This window comes from Xenopus tropicalis, chromosome 1 (genome assembly GCF_000004195.4).
Source record: "Xenopus tropicalis strain Nigerian chromosome 1, UCB_Xtro_10.0, whole genome shotgun sequence".
NCBI lineage: Eukaryota > Metazoa > Chordata > Amphibia > Anura > Pipidae > Xenopus > Xenopus tropicalis.
The window spans coordinates 113,996,335-114,011,284 of record NC_030677.2 but is presented as its reverse complement, the minus strand read 5'-3'; the positions used below and the strand labels follow the sequence as shown (position 1 = coordinate 114,011,284).

Genomic DNA, 14,950 nt, shown 5'->3' with positions numbered 1-14,950 from the left:
GTAAGAACCTGCATTATTTCCTGTTAGGTGTTGTCTGATGTAGCACCCAGAAAATGTTACAATGATGGCTCAAGGTAAACAATGTAAAAGCCCATACCAGTGCTAATATGTATGTTAGTTAAGTTTGGTAAGATTCTTTAATGGGTCACCCATTATATCAATTATCTGTTGATCTGTCTATATTCTACTGTTATAGTTTTCTTAATGTTTGGCTGTAAATTATTGATGAGCGAATTTGTCCAGTTTCGATTTGCCAAAAAAGTTGTGAAATTGCTGAAAATCTCGCTAAACTGCGAAACTTGTGCGAAATGCGGCTACCGTATTACTTTTTTGACTCATGCAACTTTTTTTTTACGCAACAGCAACTTTTTCCTGATTCTGTAACTTTTTTGTTGAGGCAAATTTTTACAGCAGTTTTGTGAAAAAAATTGGCAATGGCGAAATTTTCACAATGAATCAATGCCTGGCACAAAAATTCACTTATCCCTAGCTGTAATTAAAGATTATATTTCAGCTGATACCTTCAAAGCAATAGGCCCCAAACTTCCTAGTAGGATTGGGGAATCCTGTTCGGTTTGGATACTGGTACAGAGTTCTCACTCCAGGCTCCTCGCCACCACAGTTCCTCCTTGGGTTTCTAATAGGATAGCGCACACTATTGTCTGCTAGCCAGCCTGGGTCACATTGGTCCATGCCCTTTCTCCAGGCTGAGTAAAGCTGTCCCACTTTAGCCAGCATCCCTCCATCTCGAAGACATGAATTGCTGGCCTCTAACAAGGTGCTCTTCTCAGGAACATAATAGACATCACCTACAATATAAATGTGAAAAGACATATATGTAAATTGGCATGCACATAACAATTAACCATTGGAGATTTATATTAATTGAACCCTTTAACAAAACCTCAAATCAGTGAATCATTATGTCTTGTTGCTTTTAAACGTTAATTTTTACACGTTACAACTCTAACAATAATAAAAGGATTTCATTTAAGCATATTAATTAAAATCAAGGCTTTTGACCAAGATTGTAAATTATGATTTAAATCAATCCATGCCACTGACACATAAAGTGCAAAATTGCCCCCCTACTAGGTGATGATTGAATATAATAGAGGATTAACAACAGCGCTGGCAGAAGCCTTAATAAATTTCCTGCTCACGTGCAGCTGACTGATAGTAAAAGAGGTTTTTCTGCTAATTCTCATTGTAATGCCTTTGTATTCATTATCCTCCACTAACCCTGCTGCCAGTCATTGTAGTGTTAACCCCCACCCTCAAATCCTACCCTGGGGTCCCTCTGTGTAACAATAGACATCGTAGGTTTCCTGCAGATCACGTTCTCCATAGGTCCTGACACCAGGGAGGTTGTTCCGGTCTCCATAGCAACCAGGCCTAGGAGTTTTGATTGGATACCTGAAGGACATAAATGCAAATAGAGATTTTTAGGCTTTGGTAGGATTTAACTATTTCACTGACAAAGAAGTATCAAGTTTCACTGCATGAATATTGCCTTTATTTATTTTTAACTAGTATATTTTAAAATTCCCATTTGTTTTACTGTATTGATGCTTTTAAACTCACATGGATGACAAACAAAGAGCCATGTTGCTGCTGTGAACTACAATCATTCCCTAGTTCTCCTATGTTTCAGACTTGTGTAGGGGCAGTTGATCTATCTATCATCTATCTATATATCTATCTATCTATCTATCTATCTAATCTATCTATCTATCTATCTATCTATCTATCTATCTATCTATCTATCTATCTATCATCTATCTATCTATCTATTATCTATCTATCTATCTATCTATCTATCTATCTATATCTATCTATCTATCTATCTATCTATCATCTATCTATCTATCTATCTATCTATCTATCATCTATCTATCTATCTATCTATCTATCTATCTAATCTATCTATCTATCTATCTATCTATCTATCTATCTATCTATCTATCTATTATTTATATATGTATCTATCTATCTATCTATCTATCTATCTATCTATCTGTCTATTATTTATATATGTATCTATTATCTATCTGTCTATTATTTATATTTGTATCTATTATCTATCTGTCTACTGCAGAAAACATATTATTAATCAATAGATATATTATACTTTGAGGTCCAGTACCTTTTAGTTATGGTATCAGGTTGTAATAATACATGACTAGTAGAAGTAACTGCTCTCTTTTTTGTATTCGCGATCATATGCTGTTAGTAGCTACTGCTCTTTAGCTACTGCTTGAGCACAAGAGTCTATTGGTCCTAGAGGTAATTACAGCTGTATCTATGTGCTATGCAACATACATCTAAAAGGGTTATAAACTGAAATATAACATTTTGCTTAGTATAAGCAAATGTAATGCTAAGCAGCCGTTCAGTATTTCAGTACACAGTATTGCAGATTTCAGTTGTTGCAGTAGTCAGCCCCCCCCCCCCCCCCAGGCATTGAGGGAAACTATACTGAGGGAAGCATATCAGTGTGTAAGCCAACATCAACGGTGATGTTGCCCATAGCAACCAATAAAGGTGGCCATACACCTTCAGATCTGCTCGCTTGGCGATGTCGCGGATCTTCTCTTGATTTCCCTCACCTACGGGTGGGCAATATCGAGAGAATCCAGGCTTATTTGGTTATTTGGGTAACGGGTATAGGCAAAGTCGGTTCTGGGACCACATCAACGAGCCGATGCGGTCCCTGATCCAACTTAATTTTTTAGCCTGCCCGATTCATATCTGGATGATTTCAGGTCAGATATCAGTCGGGCAGGCCTGTTGTTAGTGCCCCTACACGGACCGATTAGCTGCCGAATCGGTCTAAGGGACCGATGTCGGCAGCTAGAATCGGGCCGTGTTGGCCACCTTAAACAATTAGAACAGCAAAGATCTGAATAGTTGCTATGAGCAACATCACTGCTGATGCTGGCTAACGCACTATAATAAATATAAAAATATAAAAAAAATATGCCCCTTAGACTTGGGCAGAGGAGAGATTATACAACTGCAATACTTAAAGGGCTCTTACAAGTGGCCATTTCTTCCTACATCCCCCCTTCAGTGGATCCTATATGCATTGCCTCACCTCGCCTAATGACAGGAGCAGTCCTGCTTATTAGGATCTGGGTTAGGTTTTTCAGAACATGTTGTATAGTTCTCCTTTAAAAGGACCTTTATTATCACATCACTGCTATTCCCCTGGTAATAAACTTCAGTTTTTAAAAGTCAGAGTGAAGTATTGATGCACTATTGCACTATTGGTGCGGCCCACCCTCTCTCCCATCATTATATAAAAAAAGTAAGCACATGGGTAAGATACAAGTGCAGCATTTGAATGGCTGCCTCAGGTTGGTGTTGGTGGAACACAGAATCTCCTCTGCTAATAAGTGACCTAGCAAAAAATCCTATTATTAAAAACCTATGTTATATTTCCATAACTCTCTAACTTCCCTGCCACTAGTACTTGAGGCACATCCTCTTTCAGAAGACTAGTCACCAAATGTCCAGACATTGCTGATATTCATCTTTACCTCACTGAATGATCTGAGAGCCAGCCTGCATCACAGTTGTCCAAGCCATCCTCAAACGCAGCCTGCAGCTGCTCGGGGCTTGCAATGACACCAGAGTTCTCCTGACAAGAGCGCACAGCCTCAGGGAATGTCAGAGCGTAACGGTTACTAGCTGCCCGGTAATGGAAGACCAGACCTGTGTGAAAATAAATAGATATTTTCTTATGATAAAACTTATCTTTTAGAGTCTGTAGTCTAGTTACTTCATTTTGTGTGGGCTCATCAAAATATTGGAAATGACATAACTGTAAATGATATGACTCCCCGCCCCCATATATTTATTTCTGTCACTTAGGGGATTCAAAATGAAATCTGATTTTGTGTCTGATAATTCTTTTTGAAGTCTGCATTGGGCATTAGGCAAGTATGTGTAATGAGTTTCATTTAGAGGCAGGGAAACAGACAGACACAGATTTAAGAGCATTAATTAGTTAGTTTAAGAGCAGACTGTAAATTTTCAGAGCGTTGTATACACTTGGGGCTAAGTACCAGGACTGATTAGAGCATAACTGCCGCACTTGTTAGCATAAGTGTAGCTCTATAGCCAGCTGATTCTAGCAGCTTTTGTAATCTGGGTTTGACATTACATCCTAAACACAATTAGTACTGCTTCAATTTGCATACAATATTATTTCGACAGCTATATTAATTTGTATCTTTGTATCTATGTCCATTCTTTTCATGTTCCATATTATTAATTTCCTTTGAATCAGAGATGTCTAACATTCTCCTCCAGCTATAGTAGCACTGTGGTATGCCTGGCCAGGGTCAAACTGGGAAAAAACCCGCAGGGCACTATTCTGAGCCACAGGTCTCCCTCCCGCCTTCAGATAGGTGGTGGGTGCCTGCGGGGGGGTTAAAAGGCTGCGTCGGGGGCCATTGGAGGGTGCAGGGGCCCCCGAGGCAGAAGCACCGGTGGGCCCTGCACCCCCAAGTCCAACCCTGTGCCTGGCTATTGCAATAATGGAGGTAAAGTTTGCTACTGTTCTAATTACCCATAGCAACCAATTAGGTGGTAGCATTTAATGATTTCCTCTTAAAGTGAAAACAACCAATTGGATGCTTTGGGTTAACAGACCTGGAAAAAAATAACCTACTAACATATTAACCCCTTGATACACATTAATAGACATTTTAATACAATGGCAGAACATAAATAAATAAAATTATAATTATATTTATATATTAAGACTAAGAGGCAAGTTATTTAAAATATTAGATCATGTCTTATTTTCCCTGCTATATAAGAAATCACAGCAAAAAAGTGTAAGCAAAATTTTTTCAAAATTGAGTTTTCCAAAGAACGTTTAGCAAATGAAAGCATTTTGAAAATGAAAAATGTCAGCACTTAAAACCTTCTGAGCTTCTATAGAAGCCAATGGAAAGTGTATTTTTTTCAGTATGTAATAATCAGTGCAGCAATGTGATTTTCATCGCTATTGAGTTTTTTCCATGACATAATGGAATGCAATTTCAGGCTTTTATACATATGCCAGCAATCAAAAAAAAAAGAACCCTTGCAATCAAGCTTATAAATAGGAATGCACAGAATCCACTATTTTGGGATTTGGTCGAATTCCGAACTGAATCCTAATGTGCATATGCAAATAAGGCTATGGAAGGGTTAAAGAGAATTGCGTGCTTTGTGCGCGGTGAAAAACTTTCAACTTCTGTGTTTATTTGACAAAAAGTCACAAATCGAATCGTAGGATTCGGCTGCAATTTGGCCAGGCATATGGATTCAGCTGAATCCTGCTGAAAAATCTTGCCCCAATACTGAACCAAATCCTGGATTCAGTGCATCCCTACTTATAAAAAAAACACTAAATTCAAAAATGAATTTGCTTTCCTGTATTAAGAGACTAAAGAAATGAGGTCCCTGCCACTTGTATCTATGTAGGGGGGTAACTTAAAAACTTAATAACATATAAGAGTCATAGGGGCCAATTCACTATAGGCTGAAAAATTATTTTTAGCATGCGTTAAAAATATTATCATTTCTTATATTTGGAGAATTATCGATCGATTTACTAAAAGACACTTGTCTGAGTTAAGAAGCAATTTTATTGTCATTATTTATGTTGCGATGACATATTTTTCAGCAATATTTTAAACCATGCAATATATTTATGCGTTATTTTGTAGCACGCAATATTAGCGCATGCACGTAGCCGTTACTTTCTGAAAACTTTCTTTCTGAAAAGATTCCAGAAAGTATCCAACTGCAAACTCCATCTTGTCACCACAGACCATCACCAGTGCAATGTTGCTTAGTAACGCCTACTCCTGGGAGGCATTAAGTTTCACAGTAATTATCACCACATTTTATGCTCTTAACGCTTAAAATATGTCTGTGAATTATGCGTTAGCATTATTAGTATGCATTATGCGTTGGTATTATTTCTATTAGATTACCGCAATGTGATGGAAATAACTCTTTGCGATAATTAAGATTTTTGCGCATGCGATATGAGTAGTAACGCATGCAAAATGACTTTGATGAATCGGTACTTAATTAATGAACACTTTTTAATGCATAAAACTATGCGATAAGCATTAACGACCTTTAGGGAATCAACCCCATAAAATGTGGGGGGGGGGGGGGGAAACTGCAAGTGCTTCTCCAGCAGTATCCTCCATTGAAATCTGTTTTTTAAAAACACTGTTTTTTTATATTTAATTGTGAAATTTCACATGGGGCTAGCCATATTATTCATTTCCCAGGGTGCCACAACCATGTGACCTGTGCTCTGATAAACTTCAGTCACAGTTTACTACTGAGCTGCAAGTTGGAGTGATATCGCCCCCCTCCCAGCAGTTGGGGGGTGCTGGCTCTTTCTGAAATCAGGCACAATGCACTGAGATGGCTGCCTACACACCAATATTACAGCTAAAAAAAACATTTGTTGGTTGAAGACTAAAATTTAAATGGTAGAGTGAATTATTTGCTATGTAAACAGTGTAATTTAGAAATGAAAATTACACCATAAAAATCATGACAGAATCACTTTAAATGTTGCCACTGTGACCTCAGATAGACTTGTACATTTTGCAGTTTATTGTATTTAGAGAGAAGGCAGTGGAGCTGCCAACATGCATACCAATAATATCAGCAGAGCTCTGTACATCTTGCATGCCTCAATACAGTGCTACAGTGGCTCAGCATTATGGATGGAGTGGTTGTATAACGTGCTGCTAAAACAGACTGATCCCCTAATAGGAATGAGTAAAATCTATTGATGTGGGCTCTATTATCAGAAATGATTTGAGACCTGGATTTTTGTGGGACTTTATTTGGAGTACTATTTTTTAAAGATACTAAAAATCATTTAAAGTTGAATATTGTTAAAGATTAAAAGCATGTGTACAGTATATACAGGTATGGGATCCTTTATCTGGAAACCCCTTATCCAAGGGGTTATGGAAGGCCATCTCCCATAGACATTATAAGCAAATAATTCTAATTTTCTTTTTTCTCTGTAATAATAAAACAGTACCCTGTATTTGATGCCAACTGAGATATAATGAATTCTTATTGGAGGCAAAATGATCATATTGGGTTAAATGAATGTTTAAATTATATTTTAGTAGACTTAATTACACCAAATTACAGAAAGATCCCTTATCCAGAAAACCCCAGGTCCCAAGCATTCTGGATAACAGGTTCCATACCTGTATATTCAAAATTTTAGGATCATGTTTTGCTGTTTTTTTGGAATAAAAGCTGCACAATCATAATTTGACTGTTTGGTTATAAAACAGATTAAAGGCAGAAATATTTTTATATTTTGTCCAAACATCTTTACAAGTGAGCTCCACTTCTCACAGAACAGCCAGGCACAACTGCAATTTTTTTCATAAATGAATCTCCAGTTGCTAAGATTTTATTCATCCCCTACATCCGTATCTTTATTCTGCGCACTTTGCCAGCACACAGCAATCAAAGATACACAGAGAGAACTGTCCTTGGGAAAAAAGAAATTCTGGAATTGTATTATTGTAAATGTTTACTCTATCTCAGAGGAATTTCTATATAAATCAATATGAATGTTGGGCTGCCACAGTGCTACTGGGTTTATGTAGATAAAGCTCTATGAACCTACTGCAGGCACCGCATCTATAATCTCATATTTATTTTCCTACAAATGCAGAACGTGATGGTTTCTGTCCAGGGCAGTCCTGCAGATTTACATAATTGCTATTAATTATCATCACAAGCAAGCTGTGAAACAGACAAGAATAGAGAGGGAGGAGAGTAACTGCACAATGCACAGGGCCAAACATATCCAGGGTTTGAGGCAGACACTGGAGGTGAGAACAGATGGAAGGAAAAAAGAATACTGGTTAAACAAGATGGGGCACACACCAGGATTTAGAACTGTGCAATGACAGCTGTGTTATAATGGAGCAGTGCAATATTTCATTCATGTTCTGAAACCTGACTTTTTACTTTTTTAGCAGGGGAAGAAAGATGGGGTCAATATTTTAAGCTGGAGAGATCAATGAGATTTAGTTATTAGAAGTACAAAACAGAGGTAGAAAAAGAACACATTGAAAGTGTATTGTTTTATAGATAAGGAAACATTTATGTGCTTTTTCCAAGAGTTATAAAAAAAAAACAGACACTTAAGTCACTACAGCATTTCTATGGCAATGCCTCGTTATGTATTATCATTATTATCGTTCATGCTCCTGTTGTGCACCTCCGCTGATTTCAATAAAGGTTTTGGTGAGACTCCATAATGACCTCTTGCTACATACGATTATAAGACAATTGCCAAACATATGTTTCTTTGCTCACTTTTTTATTATTGATTAGTACACTACAGCCTTCCTGTGATTGACATGTTTGGATTGATCATTCAAATTCAAGCTTAGTAATATTCAGTCAGGGAACAAGTACATATGAGAACCTCTACTGTAAAGGTATTTTATTTGAACTACCTTGAGTTATCTATCTAGTTTTCCCTTTTCCTTCACTAGATGAAATTCTACTTTTTAATTTCTTATAGTTTAGCCCTGATGTTGGTAACAAAATGTACTCCTTAACAGCAGATGTTACTTACCAGTCACTTCCAGTGGCACTGTATCTTGTTCATCATCAATGCCATATATCACTTCACAGCGATAAACTCCAGAGTCACTGACACGAGCTGAGGAAAGGACTAAGGTGGCATTATAACGATTGTGTGGATATCCAGGCAGGGACACTCTTCCTTCATAGCCACGAGCCACCTTTACTACATTATCCCGGGCTACCAAGACAGGCACCTCTTTCTGCCCTATTCCGGGCTGTAGTCGACTCCACTTAATACGTGGTGACTCTGAGGTATCATTTGGTTGTTGTGGTGGGTGGGAGGGATGTAGGAGAAAGAGGCAAGGGAGAGCCACTGATTGAGCTAGTGAGCACCGCACCATGTCCCGCTGGTGTCTGTGTATATGTAGAGTCTTAGCAGCATCTTCAGAACCTGGGATATTAAACAAAATATTAAATAATACTGTGATATATATATATATACTTTGACTTAGGCAGAATGAACTCAGTATTTATGGACTAACAGCCCATGGACCCTGGTGTCATATATGGGCCTAATACTTGCTTTCTATTGCTCTCTATTGCTGCCAGCACTTATACACCCAACCAGTCAACCTCCTAATTAGATTATGGAGCTTGGCCTGGTTTTCTGTGTGATAATGTTTCACATATATTGTCTCCAAAGACAGATATCATATAAAATAATGGAAAATCCAGAAAAAATTGTATTTCGGCATTGTGTCATGTGATACATTTCTTCTAAAAACGTATTACACAAAACTATGCCAATGTTTACTTATCTGCATAGTTAGAAAACAATAGGTTAAAGAATAAGAAACCCTTTTTTAATCTCTAAAAAGACTCTTAAAGAATAAGTAACCCTTTTTTAAATCTCTAAATAGACTCTAAACAGCCCAAGTATGGCATACCTCACTCCATACACAACTAACATTCAGACTGAAATTGTAGGATAAAGCCCTTTAAATACAAATCGGAGGATGTTCTGAACATAAAATAGCTGACAAACACCAATCGTACAAAAGTGACTTCCATTTTAGGTCCCCCATGGATACTGCATGATACACAATACATGCACAGATCTTGTTAGCCAACCAAAATTTTCTAACTTGGCCGATCGACTGGATCAGGCGTCTAGTTTTTAGATGGAACAATAAAGACCTGGTTTTAGCAGCATGTCGTGTCCGGAGATGTTTGGAGCTCAACTGTATATGATTTCGTACAATTTTAGCAGTATGTGTATGGCCAGCTTAAGTCTTATGGCATTCCTAACAGACAAAATCAAAAACTGCAGCTCAGACCAGCAACTTCCTCATCTAGTGTGAAAAAAAAAAGTGACAGGGCTTCATGCTAGATGAGAAAGTTGCTGAGCTGCGCTGCAGTTGCTTCTGTGTTAGAAATGAAATAAGAATGAATGTAGGGAGAAAGGTATGCAATTTTTGGGGCTGTTTGGAATTTTTTTAGTTAATTTTTTTAGAAATTGCTTATTCTTAGTGATGAGCTAATCTGTCCCATTTCACTTTGCCATAAAATTCAAGAAACGGCAAGAAAATTTGCGAAACGCATTTTTTGCGCAATTTTTTTGTTGCCCGTGTCTTTTTTGGTCGCCAGTGTCTTTTTTTTGTCACCACCCAAATTTTGACGCAACCACACCCAATTTGATGCAGCTATGCCCTTTTTTGATGTGACTGCGCCCAATTTGACGAGCGACAAAAAAAAAATTACGCGTTGCAAATTTTTCCTCGCAAGTTTTCACTGAAGTTTCGCAAAACAATTCGCCAATGGTGAAATGCGGAAATTAGCTGCGAATCCATGCCTGGCGAAAAAATTTGCTCATCACTATTCTTCAACACCACAGACCCATATTCTGGACATATTCTGAAGCTGATTCCTCCAGAAGGCAAAATGTGCATTAATGTGAAGTTTCTGCTACTTCAAATTACCCGTAGGGTTATGTGATATGAGCTTGAAGGTACCATTTTTTTGAGGGAGCAAATATAATGTGTTTTTCAGCAAGAAGTTTTTAAAGGAACAGTAACAAAATTTTAAAATAAATAAGCTTCTGTGTAGCCATGGAGGCAGCCATTCAAGCTGGGAGAAAAGGCACAAGTTACACAGCAGATAAAAAAGGTTTTGCAGAATACAATGGGAATCTATAGAGCTTATCTGTGATTTGCTATGTAACCTGTGCCTTTTCTGCTTTTTTCAATCTGAATGGCTGCCCCCATGGTTACCCAGCAGCTATAAACACTATAGTATGTTTTCTGAAGCAAACACACAACTACACAACTACTAGTGCAGGGCAATAGCACATAATATAGTAATGACTTTGATACACTTTCATTTTTTGGTGTTACTGTTTCTTTAACATACACTGTACATCAGAGCAACCAATAAATACTTTTGCAGGTTCACAAAATCTATATAAATTTGTGCAAAGAAAAATTTGTACATGCAAAGGAGAAACATAAGGTTTCATTTTATAACTACCGTTTTGGGGTTTAAGCATTAGTTATGACCTCCATCTGGCCCTCTATAATCTTAGGATCCCCATCCACTAAGCTTGATTTCCCTGTATGATCCTGCCTTCAAATCTTAAAGTGACCATACATGGAGAGATCCATTGTTTGGCAAGGTCGCCCAATTTGTGACCCTTATTCAATTGAGCCAATTGTTTCCCCAACTAGGCCAATAATAAGATCACATAGTGGGCCATATACTGTATGCAGTTACACCTATATATATTTTGTCAGAAATAGATTCAATTGTAATATTAAAAAGAACAGCATGTGAGCAGTCACTTTAAAATTTCAGTATGGAGGATAAGAGAAGGGTGTTTTTTAGTGTTTGGAGGAAAAAAAAATACTGTTCTGCTCTTTCCAGCACAGCTTAGCCTAATGCTGATATATGACAGTAGGTGCCTTTGGGAGAGGTCAAAACCCCTTAAGACAGTCTTCATTTTTCTTCACCTATGACAACAATGTTCTAGACATTACAGCCTGTACCTTTTTTAATTAGAGATAAATCATCACAACTCTATTCCTGCATCCCAATCATTCAGTTCTTGCTGTTCCAGACCCTGCATTATACACTTTCTCTATCGCTAATCTTGCTATATTCAGCACTATTTATTTTCGTTGATGCCATTATGTGCATTTTCTAGTCCTAGAGGCACTAGGACTGCACATTGGCATCAGTCTTAGTGGGAGTAGGTCTATATCTTTCTGTGGAGTGCTAATAGATGCTGCTCCGATCACAGCTGAGATTAAAGCCAATTTCAGTTCTGTCAGCACAGTGATTCTTTCCTGCAAGGATTTATTATCCCGCCCGCCGGTTATAGGAAGAACTGAGGCCAGCTGTGCTCACAGCTCAAGATGGGGCCAGAATCACATCTGTACTAAGCTGCACGTCTCTGTGTGCGGCTGCCTCATTTCCAGACATGGCTATGGTACCAGGCTATGAATAAACTGAAATTCTGAGCAAGCGATCAGGCATGTCCCTGGAGACTCATTCTCACTGCAAGAAAATGGAATAAAAGTCACTTACTTTATAAAATTTTCTTCTTTCTTTAGTTTAATTTTGTCTTCCCTCTCCCTACCTTTTGCTTGCTTGTTAATATTTTACATAGTCTCCGTTTTCTTTTTCCTAGTCCATATTCACTTGGGAAAAAATGTAACTAAAGTCAAATTTGTAACTCCAGCAATGCTTCATTATTTCCTGCACTGAGGTGTTCTAGTTAAAATGCTGTGTTTTTGGGGATATGGAAAGTTTGTGAGCGATAATTAGGATTTGTCAGTGAGTGATGCTGTATGGACTATAGTAAGGAAAGTAAGACATTTCTGCAGTTGATTGCTGTTACTAAATAGTGGCACTTAACAAGCCCAGTTTACCAATGCTTTTTGCAAGCAAAGGGGGAGTAACTGATGTAATTATAGCATTTGTATCCTACAGCTTAGGCCTAAACACCTTGGGAGATTTTGTCAGATGGTGTTGGATCAACAAAATACATCTAACAAGTTGGATGTAGTCACATGGGTCAAAATATAGTGGGACTGGTACACAAATCTGACACTGATTTTCTTCATTCAAATGCATTGACTGTCAGATGTCGATGCAGAAACAAAACACACCATGCCACTTTATCTGATCCAACTTTACATTACAGCCCATGGACGTCACATTTTTTTAGGATCCTACAAAATCATGTGCTGTTCCATGGCATTGCATGGTGGTGTGTATTGTTGCATGAAGAGATCAGATAAAATCATACCCACAAATGTGAATCAAAATCTCCCGTAGAGTTTAGCACTTAGGTAACCTAGAAATGGCCCTAACTTAATTGTGTATCAGGTTATTGATTTACTTCATAAGTTTCCAAACTGTGTATCTTTCCCTTTTTACTCTTTCTGTTTGCTCAAAGTATAATGGCTGAGTCTCATGTACACACACGCACAGAGCAATTATAAATGATTTTCTATAGATAGATTTATCCTGATGAGGCAGTTTCCCAAACTGTGCAGCTGATGATCAGATTCGCTGCAGCTGGTAATTACAATCTGCGCATGGGATCTGCTCCTGTTGTAATGCTGCCAAGAGCGGACTTCTGTCATATTCAAATTAACTCTATATGAGGCACTATATGGACTGCAATAAAGGAGAGGTACAATAACTGGAGGGTGCCAAGTGTTAGGACCCCCGCCCCCACAGTGTTTGAAATCCCTTACCTGATACCCAATAATCGCTCACAAACAGGTACCCCAGGCTGGTGCAGTTTTCTGCTACCAGGAGTACCAGCCTGGGGTACCTGTTTGTGAGCAATTCTCTTCCTTCCGTCTTCTGTCTTCATAATCTCAGGTTTTGGATCTACCTTGCATGCACATCCCGCACAAAGAAATAAGCAGAAAGAGAATTGCTCGCTTGCACCCCAGGCCGGTGCAGTTTTTGGTTCTGAATTTGTCAGGCAACTCTTACTTACTGCTGGATTTTTAGAATCATCTGTCAAGCCCTTGAACTAGTGCCTTTAGGTGATTGTCACATAGGTCAGTGGATAATCCTGGGTGTTTAGTTGCCATGTGCTAAAAATGTTGGGAGACTTCTGTAATTATACAAGGTGAGAACCCTGCTTCAGGCAGCACTTTACCAGGGCAGCAAAAGCTGTCCCTGGTAACATTAGGAAACAAATTTCCTTTTCTATAACAGAAAATTTGGATATTTTAGTAAAGGGGCCCTCTTTACCTGTCTTTTTCATATTATCTATATATTCAGTGCATACACCCATTAAGTATACGGTGATGCAAAATATGTTGGCACTTAAATACGTGCCAATAATTATAATAGAAAGCATAACATTGTTCTCTACTACTGATCCTGCTCCCTCTGTCCTGTTTTGAGCTCAGAATAAGTAAGTGCAGAGGGGTAAGTGTTTAGCAGCATTAGATGTGTGATCTCTGGAAGCAAGAGGCCCAGAAATGCCCCTGGGGGGCAATATAACGACAATGGTGTTTTCTCTGCCAGCATATCTATGCCAGGGTAGAAAACACAGACCCGCTTCCTTCCATGCTAATATCATTGTGCATGGCATCAACCTGTGCATAGCACATTCCAATGAAATAAGTTTTTCGTCTTTATATGGAATCTAATACGGTTTTCACGTTCAATGAAATTGGCTTGTAGGTGCTGTCTTCGTTTTGTTTCAGTTCAACCACTTTCAACCACTAGGATATTCATTTTTTTACAGCTTAGTATTAGTTAATAGGAAATGTTAAAAATAATAAAAGAGTTTGCAGTGGTAAATGTAAGCTAAATTGTAAAAGTGCCCAAGGGAGCAAACCCACCTAATATGTCTATTTTATACACAGTTTATCTATCCAATCTAACACAAAACTAAGCCATGAAGATGGTGGTGGGAGTCTAAACACGTGCATAGGTCAATTAATCTTTCAGGCAGACTCAGTGTTTGAAGGAGTAAGGCTCACGAGGAAACTCGTTATTATTATTATATTCCTTATTTTATCATAATTATTATTGTATCAAAATATATATTATTATATCCATGTGTTTGTAGAAAGCATAAAAACGCTTGTGTGGGGGTGTTTAGCCCTGCATTTTCCTGTAGTGGATTTCTCCCGCATTCCACTGAATTCCAAGAATTGCAGCCCATTCTTTCCTATGCAACTGTATTTATTCAGGTGCATGCAACTGTCAAAAGCAGACAAAAACTGCATTTGCTGCATCAACAATTTTTTTTTATTCACATTGACAAAAATGTGTGTTTGTTCACCAGGTGTAATTAGGTCACTGCAAAACTTTGAAAACA

At 38.0% G+C, this 14,950-nt stretch overlaps 1 protein-coding gene across 2 annotated transcripts in view; it reads right to left on the bottom strand.

Annotated features, from left to right (window-relative positions):
- The window catches only part of ncan (neurocan), a 90,817-nt gene that overhangs the window by 42,694 nt on the left and 33,173 nt on the right, over positions 1 to 14,950 (bottom strand). For both annotated transcript variants that reach the window (XM_012954667.2, XM_002936332.3), the window contains 4 exons: positions 8,648 to 9,049; positions 3,543 to 3,717; positions 1,289 to 1,416; positions 522 to 809 (listed from right to left, as the gene is read on the bottom strand). In XM_012954667.2, coding sequence (XP_012810121.1) covers positions 522 to 809; positions 1,289 to 1,416; positions 3,543 to 3,717; positions 8,648 to 9,049 — 993 coding nt within the window. The remainder of the gene's footprint in view (positions 1 to 521; positions 810 to 1,288; positions 1,417 to 3,542; positions 3,718 to 8,647; positions 9,050 to 14,950) is intronic.